At 42.0% G+C, this 23,970-nt stretch overlaps 1 protein-coding gene across 1 annotated transcript; it reads right to left on the reverse strand.

Moving 5' to 3' along the window:
* Positions 1-278: 278 nt before the first annotated feature.
* Positions 279-23,534, reverse strand: ANP32E (acidic nuclear phosphoprotein 32 family member E). Its single transcript, XM_064370887.1, has 7 exons — positions 23,155-23,534; positions 19,548-19,697; positions 18,022-18,144; positions 16,857-17,022; positions 14,444-14,631; positions 5,623-5,677; positions 279-2,650 (listed from the first exon to the last, which is right to left on the reverse strand). The coding sequence occupies exons 1-7, from the start codon at positions 23,206-23,208 to the stop codon at positions 2,580-2,582; spliced, it is 807 nt and encodes a 268-aa protein (XP_064226957.1). The 5' UTR covers positions 23,209-23,534; the 3' UTR covers positions 279-2,579.
* Positions 23,535-23,970: the final 436 nt, after the last annotated feature.

The following is a 23,970-nucleotide window of genomic DNA, read 5'->3' on the forward strand; positions in this document are numbered from 1 at the left end:
AATACAAGTATAGGTAATAAACTTATTACTTCAAATCAACTGCAAAAAGTACTGGCTCAATTTGCAACCCCAAAAGGAAAATTAAGAGAATCCAGATTTTTTTCTGCCTTTTAGAAAAGAAGGAAATAAAGATGATGAGTTAAACTATTAAATCATAATGCCTTATATCACATCCAAGTATTTAAATCAGTTAACTTCCAAGCTGTTGGTTTTTTAAAAAGACCTTCAAAGCCACCAATGGTATTGTTGAAAAAGTGAATGTTATACACTGAAACTAATCATTATAACAAATCTTCAATTTATTTGAAGCAATTCAGTTTCAAAAACTTTAAGTTACAGCAGTCACAGAAAAAAACAGGGAACAGTCAGAAACAATAAAAGAATAATCAGGAGTACTGCAAATTTTTTTGTTTGTTTTTAACACTGTCATGGCTTTATTCAAAACACAGTTGCACAAAAGTATTAACCTCAAAGTTTTAAAGGAGATTCTTGAGGAACTTAACACACTATATACATACTGCCATACAAAGAGCATTAAAATAGGACCGAAAACTTCTACAAAATATAAAACCCACCCTTACTTATTTGCATGAAAATACCACCCACAAAGCTAAGTAAGTCTTAAAAGTTACCTGGAGGCTCTAAGTGTTGTTTTCAAACCAAAGTACTCTAATTTTGATTGCACAGTAAGATGATTGATAAGAAAGTCAATATATAGATTTCATTTTAAAAATAAGTATTTTTGTAATCTGGCATAGTTATGTAATGAGAATCGTTAGGAACTATAACAGGGCATTTCAATTTTTAAAAGCAGAAGAAAAAATGTTAGTTTTTTGGAGATTCCAATCCCCTCACTACACTTATTCCAAGTGTTTTATTTCAGTCAGTTGTGCAGCTTTTTTAGTTTCTCCACAAGTAACATCATAATTTTTACGTTTAAACATCAAGTCGCACATTTTACATTGTAGAAGCAGTACAGCAGTACTATACTCAGTATTTAAACGTGTCCCAGGTACAGAAGCATAACTTCAATCAATCTGCCGACAATAAATTTTTAAAAACTTACAAATATTCAAAACAAAGGGAAAAAATTTAGATAGCCAAGGTTTAAAAAGCCATTGCCTTGAACATTGAGCCGCCATAGCAAAAGGGGAGATATACTTGTCTATTCATTATATTTTATTTAGTAGCCATGTAAGGAAACACACACTCACATCCCAAATATTTTTCTACTTTTAATGGACATATACTTGAAAACAAATCTTAATTTTAATGTCAATTTAGTTTTAAATATTTTTCAACTGCCTAGTATATTACAATTAAATGCTATTATTTTATCTGGTAATGCTTTAAAACTGTAGGAATTACAGGTTCTACTCAGAAAAATTACGAATACTTTGCAGAGTGGTATCCAAAACATTTGAGAAGCCAACTTTAAAATTTGACTTTAATGTGTTATTATCAACAGGCAATTGTTCTGACTTTTAAGGAACACTAATACTGCTTCCAAAGCCACCCCCTGCTTTTCTTTCTTCATCCTACTAATATAATCTTAGATGTTGTCAACCAAGAAACATTTATGGTAAGCAGAGCTTACTGCATAAAACTGTATTGATAATATATTCTTAGGTCAGAAAATAGTCGATTTCTTTCACTTCACTTATTTAAAACCCAGACAGGACTGAAAGGTAGTTGAGGTATAAGACTAAAGGTTTTCCTGGGTATTCACAAGTTTCCCAACTTTCTTTTGAGAGAGCAGGAGGGAAGCGAAACAAGAAGGGAAGGTGATTATGAAGAAATTGCTGAGAAGAAAAAGAATGCACACCTAAAACAAAACAAAATAAACCACCATCGGCATGTCATGATTTGCAGCCTGATGAAGGGCTCACCTGCATGTCTCTGGACTTAGTGTAAGCGATTTTTCCTTCAAAAATAAAATCAGTCCTTCAAAGATGAAATTATCAGTCACCACTAAATCCATGAACTATGTTACTGAATAGAACCTCCACAAAATCTGTTAACTATGTTGCTGAATAGAACCTTTACTATTCTGCTTCTACTTTCCAAGTTACTTGTGACAAAAAAGCAACCAAACGCTCTTACTCAAAAAAAAGGTAACTGCCTTCAAACTAAAGATCCCTGGATCACCTCTAAAAAAATAACCAACTTACCACTCAAGAGACTATTGTCATTTCATATTACAGCAAACTGTAATTTCAGTTAATTTATAAATAAGGAATGAAATGCATCAAACTACACCTGTGTAAAAGTGATCATGTTTTAATTATGAGCTAAAAATGCCTAATACAGTAAGCTTGAATTTTAAAAATTAGGAGTCTAAATAAATTGCTAGGGAATTCCACAATGGTAGTTAATGAAAATTTTTCTCTACATACAATATGATCATTAACAGACTAGTTCTTATTTGGAATGATAAGGCAAAAATAGTAAAACCACACTTTTCCTATAAAAAGTTACACATTATCTTCTGTAGGGATAGCTATCGTACATGAAGAAACAAACACGTGATCACTCTATTGCACACCCAGAAACATTAGAGAATCTGGTCTTAGAATGATCTAGTCGTCTTCTTCCTCTCCATCATCTTCAGCATCTCGTTTCCTCTTCTCCCCTCGAAGACTTTCTTCTTCTAAAACAGTGGAAGGAAAAATGTAAAAGGCTTAATTTTAACAAATGAGCATTGGTTCCATTACAAAGTTTTGAATCTTAGTGAAAAGTTAATGGCAGGGCCTAGCGCGGTGGCTCACACCTGTAATCCCAGCACTTTGAGAGGCCAAGCAGGCAGATCACTTGAGCCCTGGCCAACAAGGTGAAATCCCATCTCTACTAAAAATACAAAAAATTAGCTGGGTGTGGTGGTAGGCGCCTGTAATCCTAGCTACTCGAGAGGCTGAGGCAGGAGAATTACTTAAACTCAGGAAGCGGTAGGCAGAGGTTGCAGTGAGCCAAGATCGCACCACTGAACTCAAGCCTGAGAAACAGAGCAAAACTTTGTCTCAAAAAAAAAAAAAGTTAATGGCAGAAGAAAATTGGCCAGGTGCAGTGGCTCACGCCTGTAATCCCAGCACTTTGGGAGGCCAAAGCGGGCATATCACTTGAGGTCAGGAGTTGGAGACCAGGCCAGCCAACAGGGTGAAACCCCCATCTCTACTAAAAATACAAAAATTAGCTGGGTGTGGTGGCAGGTGCCAGCAGTCCCAACTACTTGAGAGGCTGGGGCAGGAGAATCGCTTGAACCCGGGAGGCGGAGGTTGCAGTGAGCCAAGATTGTACCACTGCACTCCAGTATGGGTGACAGAAAGATACTGTCTCAAAAGATAGAGGGAGGATAGGAGGAAGGGACCAAGGGAGGAAGGAAGGAAATTATACTTCAAGTTTCCTCTCTGAATTTTTTAAAATTTGAGTAGGTTGAAAACAGACTTAGAAATCCATAAATAATCACAGTTTGCTATGCACCCTTGTGGCCATATCATGAAGTACAGATTAAGAAACTAGGGGCTTGACATCAATGCAATTGTTAGTAAACTTGTAAAATTATTTTGAGGCTCAGCTGGGCACAGTGGCTCATGCCTGTAATCCCAACACTGGGAGGCTGAGGCGAGCAAATCACAAGGTCAGAAGATCAAGACCATACTGGCTAACATAGTGAAACCCGTCTCTACTAAAAACATACAAAAAAAATTAGCTGGGCATAGTGGCGCTTGCCTGTAATCCCAGCTACTCAGGAGGCTGAGGCAGGAGAATTGCTTGAACCCAGGAGATGGAGGTTGCGGTGAGCCGAGATCGCGCCATTGCACTCCAGCCTGGGTAACAAGAGCGAAACTCCGTCTCAAAAAAAAAAAAAAAAAAAAAAATTAACCCGACATCGTGGCATGTGCCTGTAATCCCAGCTACTCGTAAGGCTGAGGCAGGAGAATCGCTTGAACCCAGCAGGCCGAAGTTGCAGCGAGTGGGGATCATAGCACTGCACTCCAACCTGAATGACAGAGCGAGACTCCGTCTCAAAAAAAAAAAAATATTTTGAGGCTGGGTGCAGTGGCTCACATCTATAATCTAAGCACTTTGGGAGGCCATGGCAAGAGTATCAGTTGGGCCTAGGAGTTCAAGACCAGCCTGGGCAACAGCAAGACCCCATCTATACAATAAATAAAAATATTAGCAAGGTGTAGTGGTGCACATCTGTAGTCTCAACTACTTTGGAAGAGGCTGAGGTGGGAGGATAGCTTAAGCCTTAGAGGTCGAGGCTGCAGTGAGCTATGAATGTCCCACTGCACTCACTGCTGACAGTGACCCTGTCTCAAAACAGTAAGATAAAATAAAAATATTGGTTGGCCATGGTGGCTCACATCTATAATCTGAGCACTTTGGGAGCCCAGAGTGGGCAGATCGCTTGAACCCAGAGTTCAAGACAGCCTGGGCAATATGGCAAACTCCATCACCACACACAAAAAAAATAAAAAAATAAAAATTAGTGGGGTGTGATGGTGTGTCCCTGTAGTCCCAGCTACTTGGGAGGCTGAGATGGGGGGGGATCACCTGAGCCCAAGGAGATTGAGGCTGCAGTGAGCCGTGCACTCTAGCCTGGGCAAAAAAGTAAAACTGTTTCAGATAAAAAAAAAAAAAAAAAGGCTGGGCTCAGTGGTTCACGCTAGTAATCCCAGCACTTCGAGAGACTGAGGCAGGTGGATCACTTGAGGCCAGGAGTTTGAGACCACCCTGGCCAACATGGCAAAACCCCGTCTCTACTAAACATACAAAAAAAAAAAAAAAATCAGCCAGGAATGGTGGCGGGCACCTGTAATCCCCACTACTTGGGAAGCTGAGGCAAGAGAATCACTTGAACCCAGGAGGTGGAGGTTGCAGTCAGTGGAGATTGCGCCATTGCGTTTCAAAAAAAAAAATTTTTTTGAAAGGCCTAGAAAGCAAATCTAAAAAGGGCATTAATTATCTGGAGTTCAACTGCTCCTCTCTTACAAATAAGCTTCACTCTCTCCAAAATGAGGCTCTATGAAAATAATAAATTGAGCTCAAGGTTATATTCATCCTTTCATTTCTGTTTTTAAAATAAATGTTATAAGCTGTTTATTTTTAATGGAATTAATGAGTGCTCTAAGACAATTACTCTTTTTTTTTTTTGAGACGAAGTTTCGCTCATTACCCAGGCTGGAGTGCAATGGCGTGATCTCGGCTCACTGCAACCTCCGCCCCCTGGGTTCAGGCAATTCTCCTGCCTCAGCCTCCTGAGTAGCTGGGATTACAGGTACACGCCACCATGCCCAGCTAATTTTTTGTATTAGTAGAGACGGGGTTTCACCATGTTGACCAGGATGGTCTCGATCTCTTGACCGCGTGATCCACCCGCCTCGGCCTCCCAAAGTGCTGGGATTACAGGCTTGAGCCACCGCGCCCGGCCGACAATTACTCTTAAAACAAAAAAACTTTTATAACTTTGAAGGTACTCTATGATAAAGCAAAATCAAAGGGATCAGTAAAAAAACTTACATTATATACTCATTCTTTAAAGTGTATGATAAATAAATGAACTGTATAAAAAATCACTGTCTTTAATTTTAGAATTTGTTTATGGCTAATGTAACTCACCTTCTTCTTCCTCTTCTTCTCCTTCTTCAACATAGTCATCATCATCTTCTTCATCCTTGAAATTCAAATATTCAGTTTGAGAATTTAAAAAATCATAACACAGATTTTTCACTCTTGTAATATATTCCAGTAAGAGCAAATAAACTCTGCTTATTTTATGTTTTGACAACCTCTATCATTCTTATAAAGGTCTTTTTTAAAACCAAACTAAATCTCCAGTTTTCTTTCTTTTTTTCTTCTTTTAATGTCTTTCAAGTATAGCTTTTTCCCCTAGGCTTCTTGTTTTTTTTGAGACAGAGTCTCACTCTGTCACCCAAGCTGGAGTGTAGTGTCGTGATCTGGGCTCACCTACTGCAGCCCTGCAGCCTCTGCCTCCCAGGTTCTAGCAATTCTCCTGCCTCAGCCTCCTAAGTAGCTGGGATTACAGGCATAAGCCACCACACCTGGCTAATTTTTGTATTTTTACTAGAGACAGGGTTTTACCATGTTGGCCAGGCTGGTCTTGAACTCCTTATCTCAGGTGATCCGCCTGCCTTGACTCCCAAAGTACTAGGATTACAGGCATGAGCCACCATGCCAGGCCAAGTCTTCTTATTTTTTTTTTAATGTTTAATTTTTATGGGTAGATAGTAGGTATATGTATTTATGGGGTATATGAGATATTTTGATACAGGCACAAAAGGTATAGTAATCACATCAGTATAAATGGGGAATCCAGCATTTCTTGTGTCACCAGTTTCTTTATGAAAATAAGTTATGCTTTAAACTAGCATTCTTCAAAATAACTTTCTCCAGCAATGGAAATGTTCTATATATCTGTGTTGTGTAATATAGTAACAATAGCCACACTTAGCTACTGAGCATTTGAAATGTAACCAATGAAAATGAGAAACTGAAATTTTTATTTTATTTAATTTTAATCAATTTAAATAGCCACATATGTCTACTAGCTACCATAATGGACAGAGCAACTTTTGACTATTTTAAAAACAGGATCTTCTGTTTTACAGACCAAAGTAGTAATAATCTGAATCCCAGCCTCAATTTAGTTGTAAATGTTGAGTATTATCTATGTATGTGTTGAACAAGTCTCTATCTCTCTGGACCTCAGTTTTCCAATCAATAAAAGTATTCATCTAGAAAGACCTATAATAAATTCCTTATATATCTAAAAGTCTACACAACAAAATAGCAAATGTCAATTAAAAATCATGATAAACCTTGATCTGCAACTCTTGTGAAACATATTGTTCTAGATAGCTAAGATTTAAACATTGCCTTGAAGCATCATAAGCACTTTTTTAAACTCTTGCCAGTTGGAATATACATCTCTAAAGTGCACTGTATACTCTTCTACCATTTTATGCTGAACCTTTTTCTTGAATAATCATGGTCCTCACTTTGATCATGAACATTATAACAATTAATAATGCTGATTCCCTCAGAGCATATTCATATATGCAGGATGGTTTTATTCTTTTTAAAAAGACTATGGCCTCCATTTTGAGTTGTTTCTTTTCCTAGTTTTTTGCCTTCTCTTTTACCACCAGTTACTATTTCAATTATAGAATCAGAAAAAAGATCAATGAGCTTATCAGAGAATTGAATATTTTTTAAAAAAGGTTTAACTTGAACATTCTCCTACAAATAAGGTATCTTTTGTTATTTATATTGGCAGCTCAGAGGCCTTTTATACTTACTGTCTTGTTCTTGGCTATGTTCCAAATGGCTGAGTTCCAAATAGATGAAGTGCTACATGTTTAAAAAAAGTGAACCGGCCAAGCATGGTGGCTCACGCCTGTAATCCCATCACTTTGGGAGGCCGAGGTGGGTGGATCATGAGGTCAAGAGATCAAGACCATCCCGGCCGACATGGTGAAACCCCGTCTCTACTAAAAAATACAAATATTAGCTGGGCATGGTGGCGTGCGCCTGTAGTTCCAGCTACTCGAGAGGCTGAAGCAGGAGAACTGCTTGAACTCGGGAGGCGGAGGTTGCAGTGAGCCGTGATAGCGCCACTGCACTCCAGCCTGGCATCTGGTGACAGAGCGAGACTCTCTCTCCAAAAAAAAAAAAAAAAACCAGTGAACTAGCCAGGTGCAGTGGCTCATGCCTGTAAACCCAGCACTTTGGGAGGCTGAGACAGGCAGATCACCTGAGGTCAGGAGTTGGAGACCAGCCTGGCCAACATAGTGAAACCCCATCTCTACTAAAAACACAAAAATTAGCTAGACATGGTAGCAAGTAACTCCCATCTCATTTGAAAAAGAAATCCTGTAATCCCAGCTACTCAGGAGGCTGAGACAGGAGAATTGCTTGAACCCAAGAGGCAGAGGTTGCAGTGAAGCCGAGATCATGCCACTGCACTGCAGCCTGAGTGACCGAGTGAGAGACTCTGTGTCAAAAAAAAGTAAACCAATCTAGGTCCACTTTCCAATACCACAAAAGTTTACTGGTCTTCAAAACTACTCTAACAATTGAAAAATGCCAAGTACCACTCTAGTTAGGAAAAACCTGGACAAATCTCCTTTATCATAGTATTTACCCCCCTTTATGTCTGGAAATATTAAACAGAATCTATTTTTCTAACATTTAGCTAGAAGCCCATGAGAAACTAAACTGCATGATTTTTTTTTTAATGAGGAGTCTCACTGTCACTCCCACCTCCATTTTTAATTAAATATACTATACGCACATAAAATCCTTCTTTATACATATTAAACCCTTGCATCTGAAGAACAGCTGAAATAGGAAGAAATAAAGACTCGGCTGGGTGTGGTGACTCATACATTTAATCCCAACACTTTGGGAAGTCGAGATGGGAGGACTGCTTGAGGCCAAAGGTGAAGACCAGTCTAGTCAACATAGCGAGACTCTCATCTCATTTGAAAAAGAAAAATTTTAAAAAAGAAACAAACAATTGTTTGTTTTGTTTAAAATTTTTCTTTTTCAAATGAGATGAGAGTCTCGCTATGTTGACCAGCGAGATATGTGTGTGTGTATATATACACGCACACACATAGACATACACACACATACACACACACACACACACACACACACACACGTATGTATGTTGGCCAGGCTGGTCTCGAACTCCTGACCTCAGGTGATCCACCTGCCTCCGCCTCCCAAAGTTCTGGGATTACAGGCATGAGCCACCAGGCCTGGCCCCACCTCTTCTTTTTTTAAGAAGAAATTCAGCAACAAAATTTAAGAACAAATTCAGCAACAAAAGCCACATTCAATCTTCCCCTTCCCCCCCTTTTTTTTCCTTCTTCAATTTAGTATGCAGTTTTTCCTGATTTTCATTGTGGTCCTTTTTATGCTCTTTGCTATCTCATCTATTCCTTTTGCTCCCTATAGCTTACTGGTATTCGGGTATGGAGATGCTTTATAATGTTTCAACTGACAGTTATAAGAATGACTTCTGATACAAGAATTATGCAGTTGGCCAGGAGCGGTAGCTCATGTCTGTAATTCCAGCACTTTGGGAGGCTGAGGTGGGCAGAGACCTGAGGTCAGGAGTTCAAGACCAGCTTGACCAACATCCAGAAACCCCGTCTCTACTAAACATACAAAATTAGCCAGGTGTGATGGCACATGCCTATAATTTCAGCTACTTGGGAGGCTGAGGCAGGAGAATTGCTTGAACCCAGGAGGCAGAGGTTGCGGTGAGCCGAGATCGCGCCACTGCACTCCAGCCCAGGTGACAGCACAAGACTCCGTCTCAAAAAAATAAAATAAAATAGGCCAGGTGCAGGGGCTCACTTCTGTAATCCCTGCACTTTGGGAGACCAAGGCAGGCAGATCACAAGGTCAAGAGATGGAGACCATCCTGGCCAACATGGTGAAACCCCATCTCTACTAAAAAAATACAAAAATTAGCCGGGCATGGTGGCAAGCGCCTGTAGTTCCAGTGACTCAGGAGCCTCAGGCAGGAGAATCGCTTGAACCCAGGAGGCGGAGATCGCAGTGAGCCAAAATTGTGCCACTGTACTCGAGCCTGGCAACAGAGTGAAATTCCATCTCAAAACTAAATAAATAAATATTTAAAAATAGAAAAAATAGAGAATATTTAAATATTAATAATTTTTAAAACACTTGAAATATTAATTACATTACTTGATAATTTAGAAAAGCCCCAGTTTAAAAAGCAAATTATTTCTCTAAATCTTATTTTAAACAAAATATGATCAATTGATTCATGTTTTTGAGCCCCCTTTATTTAAAAAAATGCACTAGATCATAGCTCTCAACGTAAGCTCAGCTTTTACTAGACACTTGCTCAGTAGAGACTATAGTCTTCTTTTTATTAGTAGGAAATAAAATGTTGTCTCATTTGTGCTATAAGTGGTACAAGGGAACCATAATTCCCAATCCTCCTAAAGCCTCCATCTCCTTTTGTTTTGTTTTGTTTTGTTGAGACAGAGTCTCACCCAGTTGCCCAGGCTGGAGTGCAGCGGTACAATCTCAGCTCACTGCAACCTCTGCCTCCGGGTGCAAGCGATTCTCCTGCCTCAGCCTCCCAAGTAGCTGGCATTACAGGCATGCGCCACCATGCCTGGCTAATTTTTTGTATTTTTAGTAGAGATGGGTGTCTGATCTCACCATGTTGGCCAACCTGGTCTTGAACTCCTGACCTTAGGTGATCTACCTGCCTTGGCCTCCCAAAGTGCTGCAATTACAGTTGTGAGCGACTGTGCCCAGCCTTTTTTTTTTTAAAGAGACAGGGTCTCACTCTGTCACCCAGGCTAAAGTGCAGTTGTACGATCACAGCTTACTGTAGCCTCAACCTCCCAGGCTGAAGCAGTCCTCACACCTCAGCCTCCTTAGTAGCTAGGACTACAGGCCCATGCCACCACACCTGGCTAATTTTTGTATTTTTTATAGAGATGGGGTTTTGTCATGTTGCCCAGGCTGGTCTTGAATTCCTGGCCTCAAGTAATCCTCCCACCTCAACCTCCCAGTGTTGGGATTACAGGCATAAGCCATTGTGCCTACCCCCACCCCCACCTCCATTTTTAATGAACTACACTATATATATATATATACACAAAGTTCTTCTTAGCTGGGCGCAGTGGCTCATGCCTGTAATCCCAGCACTCTGGGAAGCCAAGGCAAGTGGATCACTTGAGGTTAGGAGTTTGAAACCAGATCCGGCAACATGATGAAGCCCCCATCTCTACAAAAAATAGAAAAATTAGCCAGGTGTGGTGGTGCATGCATGTAGTCTTAGCTACTAAGGGGGCTGAGGTGTGAGGACTGTTTGAGTGCAGGAGGCAGAGGTTAGAGTGAGCCCAGATCATGCCACTGCACTCCAGCCTGGGCAACACAGGAAATCCCATCTCAAAAAAAAAAAAAAAGTCCTTTTTTATAAATATTAATCCTTTATCTCTGAAGAATAGCTGAAATAGGAAGAAATAAAAAGACTCAAGTAAAAAAATAGCTAATCAAATATACTTTTTATTTCCTTCTAATGTCTTTCAAAATCTCAATAGTCTCTGAAGCTTCTGTCACTTACCTTCTAAAACAAGACTTCTTTTTTTTTTTTTAAGAGACAAGATCTTGCTATGTTAGCCAGGTTAGTCTTGAACTCTTGGCCTCAAGCAGTCCTCCCACCTCCACCACCCAAAGAGCTAGGATTATAGGCGTGAGCCACCATGCCCAGCCTTAAACAGAGCTTCATTTTAAACATCCAAATTATCTCATCATGAATCAAAACTACAGGTCCCTACCAGCCCTACAATGACTTAATGTTTTTTATATATGTACACACATATACATATATGTATATATAAAATACACATGTGTATATAATACATATTCATCTATATAGGTATGTATATATATGTGTGTATATATACATATTTATATATTAAAATACATATTTTTATAAATATATATATAATATAAATATAAAAAATATATATATAATACATATACATGTAAAATATATATATATAAAATACATATTTTTATCTTAGAGGTAAGTTTTTGCTCTATACTTCACCATGTCATTTTTCGGTTAATATTTTCCAATACTCAATGGAATGAGAAACCTAAACATTTGCAGTTAGTTGAAGGTCATTTTTTTTTCTGAGATGGAGTTTCACTCTTGTTACCCAAGCTGGAGTGCAATAGCACAGTCTCAGCTCACTGCAACCTCTACCTCCCGGGTTGAAGCAATTCTCCTGCCTCAGCTTCCTGAGTAGCTAAGATTACAGACATGCGCCACCATGCCTGGTTAATTTTTTTTTTTTTGAGATGGAGTTTCACTCTTGTTGCTCAGGCTGGAGTGCAATGGCGGGATCTTGGCTCACTGCAACCTCCACCTCCCAAGTTCAAGCAATTCTCCTACCTCAGCTTCCCAAGTAGCTGGGATTACAGGAATGTGCCACCACGTCCGGCTAATTTTTTGTATTTTTAGTAGAGATGGGGTTTCTCCACGTTGGTCAGGCTGGTCTCGAACTCCCAGCCTCAGGTGATCTGCCCGCCTCGGCCTCACAAAGTGATGGGATTACAGGTGTGGACCACTGCACGCAGCTAATTTTTTGTATTTTTAGTAGAAACGGGGTTTCACCATGTTAGCCAGGCTGGTCTTGAACTCCTGACCTCAGGTGATCCACCTGCCTCAGGCTCCCAATGTGCTGGGATTATAGCCGTGAGCCAAGGAGCCCATTTTTAAATTACTTAATACTAGGCCGGGCACAGTAGCTCATGCCTGTAATTCCCAGCACTTTGGGATGCCGAGGCGGGCAGATCACCTGAGGTCAGGAGTCTCAGACCAGCCTGAGCAACGAGGAGAAACCCCATCTCTACTAAAAATACAAAATTAGCCGGGCGTAGTGGCCCATGTCTGTAATCCCAACTACTTGGGAGGCTGAAGCAGGGAATCACTTGAACCTGGGAGGCAGAGGTTGCAGTGAGCCAAGATTACACCATTGTGCTCCAGCCTGGGCAACAAGAGCAAGACTCTGTCTCAAAAAACAAACAAACAAACAAATTACTTAATACTACATAGACTTACGGAGGAATTACTAGCAAAGAAAATAAAAACCAAATGCAAAAGAATACAATCTATTATTTTTACCAAATAAAAACTTAAAGGAGAAAAATGTTGAAATTGTACACTAGTGTAAACTAAATAGCTTAACTCTCTCTATGAAGACTTGCAACACTTAACGTTCTGGTAGGGCACAGTGGCTCACTCCTATAATCCCAGCATTTTAGGAGGCCAAGGAGGGTAGATCACCTGAGGCCAGGAGTTTGAGACCAGCCTGGCCAACATAGTGAAACCCTGTCTCTACTAAAAATACAAAAAATTAGCTGGGCATGGTGGCTCATGCCTATAATCCCAGCACTTTGGGAGGCTGAGATGGGTGGATCACTTGAGGTCAGGAGTTTGAGACCAGCCTGGCCAACTTGGTGAAACCCCGTCTCTAAGAAAAATACAAAAATTAGTTGGGTATGGTAGCATATGCCTGTAGTCCCAGCTACTAGGGAGCCTGGGAGGCAGAGGTTGCAGTAACTCAAGATTGTACCAATGCATTCCAGCCTAGACAACAGAGTGAGACTCTGTGGCAGGAAAAAAAAAAAGGAGGAGGAAACAAAGGGTAGAAATGAAGAGACTTGTATGTCTTGGGGGCAACAGAGAAACATTCAAGGGTTTCAAGAAGGCTAGTGTATAATCACATTTGCATTCGACTAAACAGACAGCACTGTGGAGAATACTCCTAAGTGGTGATGCTGTATTCAGAGAGACTATTTAGAAAGCTGCTACAAAAGTATACACAAGAGATAATTAGGAGAAAGAAACAAGTTTCTTGAGTGCCTATAATGTGCCAGGCAGGGTCTACATTCTATACATAGATTATCTTGTTTTTTGTTTTGTTTTGAGACGGAGTCTCACTCTGTCTCCAGGCTGAAGCGCAGTGGTGCAATATCAGCTCACTGCAACCTCCGCTTCCTGGGTTGAAGCAGTTCTCCTGCCTGAGCCTCCCAAGTAGCTGGGATTACAGGCAACCAACACCATGCCCGGCTAATTTTTTTTTCTTTTTTCTTTTTAGGAGAGATGGGGTTTCACCATGTTGGCCAGGATGGTCTCAATCTCCTGACCTCGTGATCCACGCACCTCAGCCTCCCAAAGTGCTGAGATTACAGGCGTGAGCAATTATCTTGTTAAATCCTTAATCCTATGAGGTTGATATAACCTGGTTTTTTGTTTGTTTCTTTTTTGAGACAGAGTCTTGCTCTATTGCCCAGGCTGGAGTACAGTGGCATGATCTCAGCTCACTGCAATCTCCACCTCCTGGATTCAAGTGATTCTCAGGCCTCAGCCTCCTGAGTAGCTGGGACTACAGGTGTGTGCCATCATGTCTGGCTAATTTTTGTACTTTTAGTAGATACAGGGCTTCCCTACCCATGCTGGCCAGGCTGGTCTCAAACTCCTGACCTCAAGTGATCCGCCCACCTTGGCCTCCCAAAGTGCTGGGATTACAGGTGTGAGCCACCACGCGTGGCCTAATCTGCTTTATAGATGCAGAAACCGAGGTTCACAGATATTTGTAAAATGTTTCCACCATACCATGCCATTGAGACTATAACGGATATGAAAGTTACCTGGGAGGTAAAATCAATAGGTGTTTATGATTATCTGGATATAGTCTGGGAGGACAATGAGAAAAAAGACAGGTGGATAGACATTTGCACACTCACAACCTAGAAACAATTCTCAGATTGCTGCAAAACATACTTTATATAGTACTTAGCTCTATGCCTAGAAATTAATTTTCAGTGCAGGTAAGTAGGGTGTATTCACCTGAATTTCTTCTTTCATTAAGTATGAGAGACCCACTTCCTCTTCTCCCTCTCCCAACTCTGAACCTGCTTCATCTTCATCTTCATCTTCATCCTCATCCTCCTCTTCCTCTTCCTCCTCCTCTTCCTCATATCCTTCAGGTGGACCAGCTTCATTTTCCTCTTCCTCTTCATCATCTTCGTCTCCATCTTTAAAAAATATTTTAAAGATGAATAAATGACTGGACAAATGTTTCTTCCTCATATGTTGGTGCTTTTTACCTTTGCCCAATCGCTTCAAACTCTTAAGCCAACAGGTGGAGAGTAACTCACAGCGATACATTTTTTTTTTTAAGATTTCTGTTTACAACATTCCTAGTTACCTCTACAAACCATACGTGAGAAATATGGTTTCTAAATACTGGTATCCAATATATAGAGAGATTTTCATTAAAACATTACATGCACTAAAGTTTGTTTTACACTTCAAAACTTGCTTGTGAGATGTTGGAAAGGCTGCAGAGAAAAGGGGATGCTTATATACTGTTGGTCGGAATGTAAATCAGTTCAGCCACTGTGAAAAGCAGTTTGGAAATTTCTCAAAGAACAAAAAGTACAACTAGCATTTGACCCAGCAATCCCATTACTGGGTGTACACCCAAAGGAAAGTAAATCATTCTACCAAAAAAACATGTGCCCTTGTATGTTCACCACAGCACTATTCACAATAGCAAAGACACAGAACCAACCTAGGTGCTCCTCAACGGTGGAATGGATAAAGAAAAAGTAGAACATACACACCACGGAATACTACACAGCCATAAAGAAAGAATGAAATCATGTCCTTTGCAGCAACATAGATACAGCTGGGGGCCGTTATCCTAAGTGAATTAACACAGAAGCAAAAAAACAAATACTGCATGTTCATACTTATAAGCAGGAGTTAAACACTGGGACACAGGGACATAAAGATGGGATCAGACACTGGAAACTTCAAAAGAGGGGAGGGAGGATGGCTGAAGAACTACTTATTAGGCACCACGTTCACTATTTGTGTGGCAGGATCAGTAGAAGACCAAACCTCAGCATCATACAATATACCCACAGAACAAATTTGCACATGTACCCCCTTACTCTAATATTAAAAATACACCTGCTTATCAATAATTTCATCATTTTATAACACTGTTTATCCATCAAATTTCTTTCTTCTTTTTTTTGAGACACAGTCTCACTCTGTCGCCCAGGCTGGAGTGCAGTGGCACCATCTCAGCTCATTACAACCTCTGCCTCCCGGGTCCAAGTGATTCTCCTGCCTCAGCCTCCCGAGTAGCTGGGACTACATGCGCGTGCCATCACGCCTGGCTAATTTTTTGTATTTTTAGTAGAGACGGGGTTTCACCATGTTAGCCAGGATGGTCTCGATCTCCTGACCTTGTGATCCACCTGCGATGGCCTCCCAAAGTGCTAGGATTACAGGTGTGAGCCACCACTCCCAGCCAATCAAATTTCTTTTTACAATGAAAAACTTTTCACTGGATAATAACAAGCAGTATCCCATTACTAACAGCTATTCTGTCATCTGATCTGTTAGTCATCCACTTATCTAAATATGTATACTCACAATCTAATTCTAGAATATTTTTCATCACCTCAAAAAGAAATCCCATACCCATTAGCAGTCACCCTCCCATCTTCCTCTCCGCCAGCACCAAGCAACCAATAATCTATTTTCTGTCTCTATAGATTTGCCTATTCTGAACCTTCTGCCTATTCTGAATCACATATAGATTTTTTTGTTTGTTTTGTTTTTGAGACGGAGTCTCACTCTGTCGCCCAGGCTAGAGTGTAGTGGCATGATCTCAGCTCACTGCAACCTCCACCTCCCGGGTTCAAGCAATTCTCCTGCCTCAGCCTCCCATGAACTTTCAATATAAATGAAGTCAAACAATACGTGGCCTTTTGTGTCTCTCTTCTTTCACTTAGCAGAACATCTTGAATGTTCATTCGTGTAGCATGTATCAGTACTTCAGTCATATTTATGGTGGAATAATATTGCACTGTATAAACCACATTTTTTTAATCCATTCATCAGTTGATAGACACTTGGGTTGTTTCTACTTTTTGGCTATTATAAATGGTTCTTTTTTTAAAACATACTATTTAAGAGGTTGCCACTTTTACTGGGTGTACAACTTTCTACAGATATAAAATTTCACAGAGCTTCATGTTATAGTAGTCATTAAATCCCTGAAACTATAGGAAATCTAAAAGAAGAAATACCAGCTAGAGCTATGAGTTAATTTTTCCTTGTCTTACTAATATCTTGTTGTGGGGTTTTTTCCCCACACCTAAATTTCCAGGCCCAATCTAATTTGCACAGCTAGAGCAGAGGCTACAATTATGATACACTTATGAGTATTAAAAATTATTACCTTCATCATCCTCCTCTTCAGAGTCTGGTGCTTCATTATCCTCCTGATCAAATCCATCTAAGTATGTGATTTGCTGCAGCAGTTCAAAAATACTTTCTCTATAATCTTCCAGGTTTGTGATCTCACAGTTAAACAGGTCAAGACTTTTCAAATTTTTAAGATTTTGCTGGAAAAGTAAAGTTAAAACTTACATTCAAGATTTAAAATACGATATTATTCTTTTTTTTTTTTTTTTTTGAGACAGAGTCTAGCTCTGTCACCAGGCTGGAGTTCAGTGGCACCATCTCAGCTCACTACAACCTCCACCTCCCGGATTCAAGTGAGTCTCCTGTCTCAGCCTCCTGAGTAGCTGGGATTACAGGCACATGCCACCACACCCAGCTAATTTTTATATTTTCAGTAGAGATGGGGTTTCACCATGTTGGCCAGGATGGTGTCAATCTCCTGACCTCGTGATCCGCCCACCTCGGCCTCCCAAAGTGCTGGGATTACGGGCATGAGCCACTGTACCCAGCTACATTATTTCTTTTCAATTCATGATCCAGAAAATATATATTTGAAATTAAGAATGATTTTTGTATTTTTTAGCGTTTTATAATGAAGGGCGATTATTATCAAGCACAACCAGCTCACCTGGCTAATTTTTTTTTTATTTTTTATTTCTGTAGAGACAAGGTCTCACTATGTTGCCCAGGATGGTCTCAAACTGCTGGACTCAAGCGATCCTCCCACCTCTGCCTCCCAAAGTGCTGGGATTACAGACGTAAACCACTGTGCCCAGCCTCCAATCTTTTTTCAAAATCAGAGCAATAAGTGTCACTTTTTCTTTTCCTTCCCTCATACCAAGAAAGAAGGAGGTAAATAATAAAATAACTCAAAAAATAATCAAGAAGGAAGGTAAAGAAATAAGAGGTAAAAAAAAAAAATACTGGAAATTTTAAAATCAGATAGTCAACTCCTTAAAGTTGATGATTAAATTTTTCATTGATTTAAAAATTCATTTGCATATTTTACTCTAAAGGAAAAGAAAGCAATAACTGCCTAGATCATAACATACAAAAAATTCAGAAGTTTCAAGAGTTAAATAGAAATTAGTAAGACACAAACAAATCTCAGAAAATTTAACCAGAAAAAGCAAGTCCAGAAGCAAAACCATTCCACTTACCAGAGCTTCTACTGTACTGAGATCTTTTATTTTGTTTCCACTCAGATTGAGGTAGGTAAGATTTGGACATTTCTCTGCCAGGACTTCCAAGCCTCCAGAAATTATATTGTCACTAAGCTCCAACTATATATTCAACACAGGAAGAAAACAAAGAATAGTAAACATAGCATATCAGAGTTTTTTTTTGTTTTTTTTTTTTTTTGAGGCAGAGTCTCGCTCTGCCGCCTAGGCTGGAGTGCAGTGGTGCAGTCTCTACCCACTGTAACCTCCACCTCCTGGGTTCAAGCAATTCTCCTGTCTCAGCCTTCCGAGTAGCTGGAATTACAGCTCCCGCCAGCAGGCCCAGCTAATTTTTGTATTTTTAGTAGAGACAAGGTTTCACCAAGTTGGCCAGGCTAGTCTTGAACTCCTGACCTCAAGTGATCCACCTGCTTCGGCCTCCCAAAGTGCTGGGATTATAGGTGTGAGCCACTGAGCCTGGCATATGAAAGATTTTTAAAGTATATCAATTTAAAGCAAAAAAAAAAAAAAGTCATTCTCTCTGGCTTTAAGAAATGATCACTACAGATCATTAATTTCCAAATTCCTATCTACATCTGCCAAATAATGTATTAGAACATCTACATAATGGGCTCCTAACCCAGCCTGGATTCTAGTTGTACTACATTTGGATTTCATGATGTAAGAAAAATATTTAATTAAATTCAAATTCATGTTATAAGGCAATTCCACCATTAGATTTAAATTTCTAGGCCAGGCAGAGTGGCTCACACCTGTAATCCCAGCACTGTGGCAGGCCAAGGCAAGAGAATCACTTGAGCCAAGGAGTTCAAGATCAGCCTGGACAACATGGTGAAACCCTGTCACAACAAAAAACACAAAAATTAGCCAGGTGTGGTGTCACATGCCTGTAGTCTCAGCTACTCAGGAGGCTGAGGTGGGAGGATGCTTGAGGCTGGGAGGCAGAGGTTCCAGTGAGCTGAGATCACACCACAGCACTCCAGCAGCCTGGGCAGCAGAGTAAGACCCTGTCTCAAAAATAAATGAATAAATAAAGCCGGGCACAGTGGCTCACATCTGTAATCCCAGCACTTTGGGATGCCAAGGTGGGCGGATCACAAGGTCAGGAGTTCAAGACCAGCCTGGCCAACATGGTGAAACCCCATCTCTACTAAAAATACAAAAATTAGCCGGGTGTGGCGGCAGGCATCTGTAATCCCAGCTACCTGGGAGACTGAGGTAGGAGAATTGCTTGAACTTGGGAAATGGAGGTTGCAGTGAGTCAAGATCACACCACTGTATACCAGCCTGGGTGACAGAGTGAGACTCCATCTTGAATAAATAAAGGAATGAATGAATGAAAGCAGTATTAGAGTTGATACCCAAAATCCTATATAACTTTTTCTTATCTCTAGAAACTTAAAAAATTCTAATTAGCAAGCAGAATGGTCATTAAATTTGGCCAAACACTAGACATAATAGCCAAGGCTTTGAAATCATGATGCTTCATGTAAACGCCAACTTACTTTTCGAAGTTTATTTAAGCTGGGAAGCCGGGCCAGTGAACTTAGTTCCACGTTAGCCATACTCAGAAATTCTAGTTCTTTAAAAGTATCATTCAGGCCTTCAATTTCCCCATTGACACACAGGCAATTATCAAGGACTAACTCTGTCACCTGTAAGAGGGAACACATTAATTAATGATTCTTTCGTTTGTAATCTTTTTAGCTATACACTTGGGTCTTGACACTCTGGAAACCACCAATCTCCAGTTTGATTAAAACAAAACAAAACACAACAAAACCCCATCAATCCCCTTACACAGAGCCTTTTCATTTCCCCCCAAAACTAATATACAATCTTAAGTCATCACTATAAGTAATCTTTTAAATTTCTTTTTTTGTATGTTTTTTTTTGAGACGGAGTCTCGGACTGTCGCCCAGGCTGTAGTGCAATGAAGCAATTTTGGCTCACTGCAATCTCCGCCTCCTGGGTTCAAGCAATTCTCTGCCTCAGCCTCCCAAGTAGCTGGGACTACAGGCGCGTGCCACCATGCCCAGCTTATTTTTTTTTATATTTTTAGTAGAGACGGGCTTTCACCATGTTGGCCAGGATGATCTTGATCTTCTGACTTCGTGATCCACCTGTCTCGGCCTCCCAAAGTGCTGGGATTACAGGCATGAGCCACCGCACCCAGCCATCTTTTAAATTTAAACTTGGACTAAAGTTCAATACCTGCTTCAAGTCACTGATGCATAAGAAACAAACTTTGAAGAAGTTCTCATGTGAAACCTGTTCTGACCCTGATGAAGAGGACCCTCAACATCAGGGAATATATTTATGCAAGGAGGGGACACCTGAGCTACCAGGAAAAGCTTTAAGTGAGTTGCCCTAAAACCTACAAAGTGGGTCGGGTGCGATGGCTCACACCTGTAATCCCAGCACTTTAGGAGGCGGAGGTAGGTGGATCACTTGAGGTTAGGAGTTCAAGACAAGCCTGGCCAACATGGCGAAACCCTGTCTCTACTAAAATTACAAAAATCAGCTCGGCGTGATGGCAGGCACCTGTAATCCCAGCTATTCAGGAGACTGAGGCAGGAGAATCGCTTGAACCTGGGCAGCAGAGGTTGCAGTGAGCCAAGGTCGCGCCACTGCACTCCAGCTTTGGCGACAGATCAAGACTCTGTCTCACCAAAAAAAAAAAGAAGAAGAAGAAACTGTTTAATCACTTTTTTAGTTTAAACCCCCTTCTCTTTGGTTGATAAATGCCTTCATAACTCAAAAAAAGCCTCCTTACCCTTCATGAAGAAATGTTAGAAAGCTCCTCTGGGAACAGCCCAGACGGTGTCATTTGTTCTCACATCCAGGCCAAACAGTATCACCCAGAGCAATACATTCTTAACAAAATGTTACTTCTCCCTACCGCTCTGGTATAATAGCATTTCTGTGCATTTGCCCCACTCCTGAGGAAGTGGGGCTGAATTCCCTATCAGGTAAGAGTTGTAGTCACAAACTTCCTGGTGTAGGCCTAAATGGACTTAATCTATAACGGAAAGGCCGAAGATCGTAGTTCTCTACACCCAAGGCGAAAACTTGTTTGAGGTATCTGAGAGCTAAAATTTAGCAACAAGGAATGTCACCTTCTCTATTTGAATATGACTCTGACAAAATTATTTCTGTGGTCACAGAGATCATCTTGAGTTCCGTTTTGGAGAGGAGGAAACTATGGTCCAGAGGTCAAGAATGACTTGCCTAGGCTCATAGCTGGTTTGCGGCAGGGCTGTGTACTGGTTCAGTCTTCTCCACTCCCTGTTTAGCTGAGGGGTGGGGGCTACTACATTTGGTGTCAGAAAACCAGCTCCTCCACTTGTGTAAATCATTTCACCGCCCTGAGACTCCATCTGCTAATTTGGATTCTACAACACAATCTACCTTACAAGTAAGGAGAAAAGTAAATAACAAATGGGAAAAGTGCTTTGTAAACTGTCTATACAAATATGAGACCGTTATTACAACAGAGCGGAAGAAGCTGAAAAAAGGCAACGTCCTGAACACCCCAAAACTGGCAAAGAAATTACTACAATCACTAAGTGAAAGAATCCTGGCGGGGTGCGGGGGAGGAGGTGTCCAATTTTCCAACCCAAGCCACCAAAAAGTATTCTAAACGTGTGCTTCTGAGAGACAGCTTTTAAGTTTGAGTTTGTTTTTTTCCTGTTTTGTTCCTCTAACAATCAGCTCTAGAAACAAGTTCTCTCCGGGATGACCCTGATAGTAAGCAACTGTATCCCCTCCCTGGCACCTGCCAATTTCAGGAAAACAGGGACTTAATAATAAAAAAAATAAAAAAGTCTGAGTTCCCACTCTGCACGCCAGACGCGAAAGCGCAGACCTTGCTCATCTTCTCTAAGGGTCTGCACAGACACCACCCCAGTTACAGCCTATCGGTCGGTCGGTCCCGCTCTAGACAACTCTCTCATATTCCAGTTCTAGAACTTATTTCAGCAAGACTGCTGCTTTCCTCCGCGAGCCTCCCCGCTGGCCACCGGCCCCGCTCTCGCGACCTGCCGCTCCGGCTGACGGGAAACCCCACACGGGGCGGGGACTCCCCAAGGGAAAAAGGGGTCGCCTCCCAACTCGCGCTGCCCTCCCGCGTTCGCCCCGGGTAGGTGAGGCCCAGGAGGCAACCGCGAAAACGAGGCGGAAACGCCTCCCGCCCGACCCCAGAAAAGTTGACCGCGACCCCGCCTCGCGTGGCCCCTCCCAACCCTGTCTCTTTAACTAAGGCGACAGCAGTGAGAGCGCATCATTTAGTTTCGCCGAACCCATCTTTAAAGCACGAAACTACCACGTCCCTTTATGTTGAGTTTTGTGAAACCATCTCCAGGGATCAAATTCAGAGTTGCGGCCACACGACGCGCCAAATATCGTTGCATGGCGGGGGCAGAAGCGGATTACACCTCCCGTCCCCTCCCCACCTCCGGTCACTGCGACGAGTCCCCAAACTCGCCCGCGGTCGGAGAACCTGCCGCTGACCCAGATTCCGCCGGCGGCGGGAGCGGGCGGCGCGCGCGGCTTCCCGGAGGAGTGGGCGCCGCCGGAGCAGACCGCGCGCGGACCCTGCCAGCGACCCCAGCCCGCGACCGGCGCGACGTCGGACGCCCAGGGCCTCGAGGCCGGGGGAGCCCACCCCCAAAAAAGATGAGTTGGCCGCACTGCAGAAAAGTTGAACTAACTTCTCAGGCGCCGACGGCTGCGGCAGGGGCCGAGTGGGACTCAGGGTTGAGCCCACGCCGCCGGCCCCCGGGAGGAGGAACGCCGGGAGCCAAGCGGCGGAGCGCCCCCACCAGCCCGCTTCCCGCCCCCACGAGGCCCGGACGCCCGACTCGATGAAAGCCAAAAGGAGCTAAGCCCCCATGCACACACAAAAACGCCCCTAGAAACTTCAACCCTTCGCCATTTTAAGTAGAAGATTTTAATGATTTAAAACTTAAAATTAAACATTTCCCCAACCCTAGCCCCGGGGGGTGGGGGCTAACTTATTACTCCATCCCCGCACATCCACCGGGACCACCAGAAACCCGATCCTCAGAATACAGGACTGATGGGGAAGGGGTGGGGGCTGAGTCATCTCACCTCCTCCGGGGCTCTGTTCCTTAACTCCAGGTTAATCTTCTTCTTCATCTCCATGTCCTCCTCTTGCTCTTCAGCTACTACTCTCCTTCCTTTCCCTTTCCTGCCTTTCCCACTACCCCCAACCCACAATTTTTAAGATTCAGAAATGAATGAAAAGGAACGCAAATATAAACGCCCACTACCACCAGATAGGTGTGGGGGAGAAAGAAGAGAATAGCAAATGGAGTCCAAGAGTTGAGACTCTAACTCAGCTGCCCCCACCTCCTTGTCCACACACTAGCGCGCGCACACACACGCACGCACGCGCGCACACACATACACACACACACATACACACACACCCGCAGTTCCTTCCCCTTCAATGGCTGCTCAGAGACTGAGCCTCCATGACACGGCACCGCCAACCCCCTGGCCTACACTCCACCCACCTCCCAAACGTATTGGTTGATTCTTTAGCGTCACATTATTTCATTGGACAACATAAACGTCTATCAGTCTTCAGGGCGGACCTGGACCAGAAACTCCGTATCTATTGGCTACGATCAAGCGCGCAGTTAATTTCGATAGGTCCAGGAGGGTGTACGTCCCGGAGAAATAATTTTGAATCCCAGTAGCCCCCCTACTTTTCTTTATGTAGTTGGCGCGCTTTCCCTAGGCACTCGGACGGTTTTGTTGCCTGTTGGATTTGGTTTTTAGTTTTTTATTTCTTATTCTGTTGTTAGTGTTAAAGAGGGAGAAAGCATCCTTCCGTGCCCAAGTTGCGATACTGATAATTCACCACATGGCACGCACCGGCTCTTGGCCGTTTTAAAAGCA

This window comes from Aotus nancymaae, unplaced genomic scaffold (assembly GCF_030222135.1).
Source record: "Aotus nancymaae isolate 86718 unplaced genomic scaffold, 86718_ANA_hifiasm-v0.15.2.pri h1tg000108l, whole genome shotgun sequence".
Lineage (NCBI taxonomy): Eukaryota > Metazoa > Chordata > Mammalia > Primates > Aotidae > Aotus > Aotus nancymaae.

Coding starts and splice junctions, on each gene's coding strand:
- ANP32E (XM_064370887.1), bottom strand. CDS start 23,208: ATGGAGATGAAGAAGAAGATTAACCTGGAGTTAAGGAACAGAGCCCCG. Junction 19,698..23,154: donor GGAACAGAGCCCCGGAGGAG/GTGAGATGACTC, acceptor TCCCTCTTACAG/GTGACAGAGTTAGTCCTTGA. Junction 14,632..16,856: donor TGAAGAGGAGGATGATGAAG/GTAATAATTTTT, acceptor TATTTTTTAAAG/ATGGAGACGAAGATGATGAA.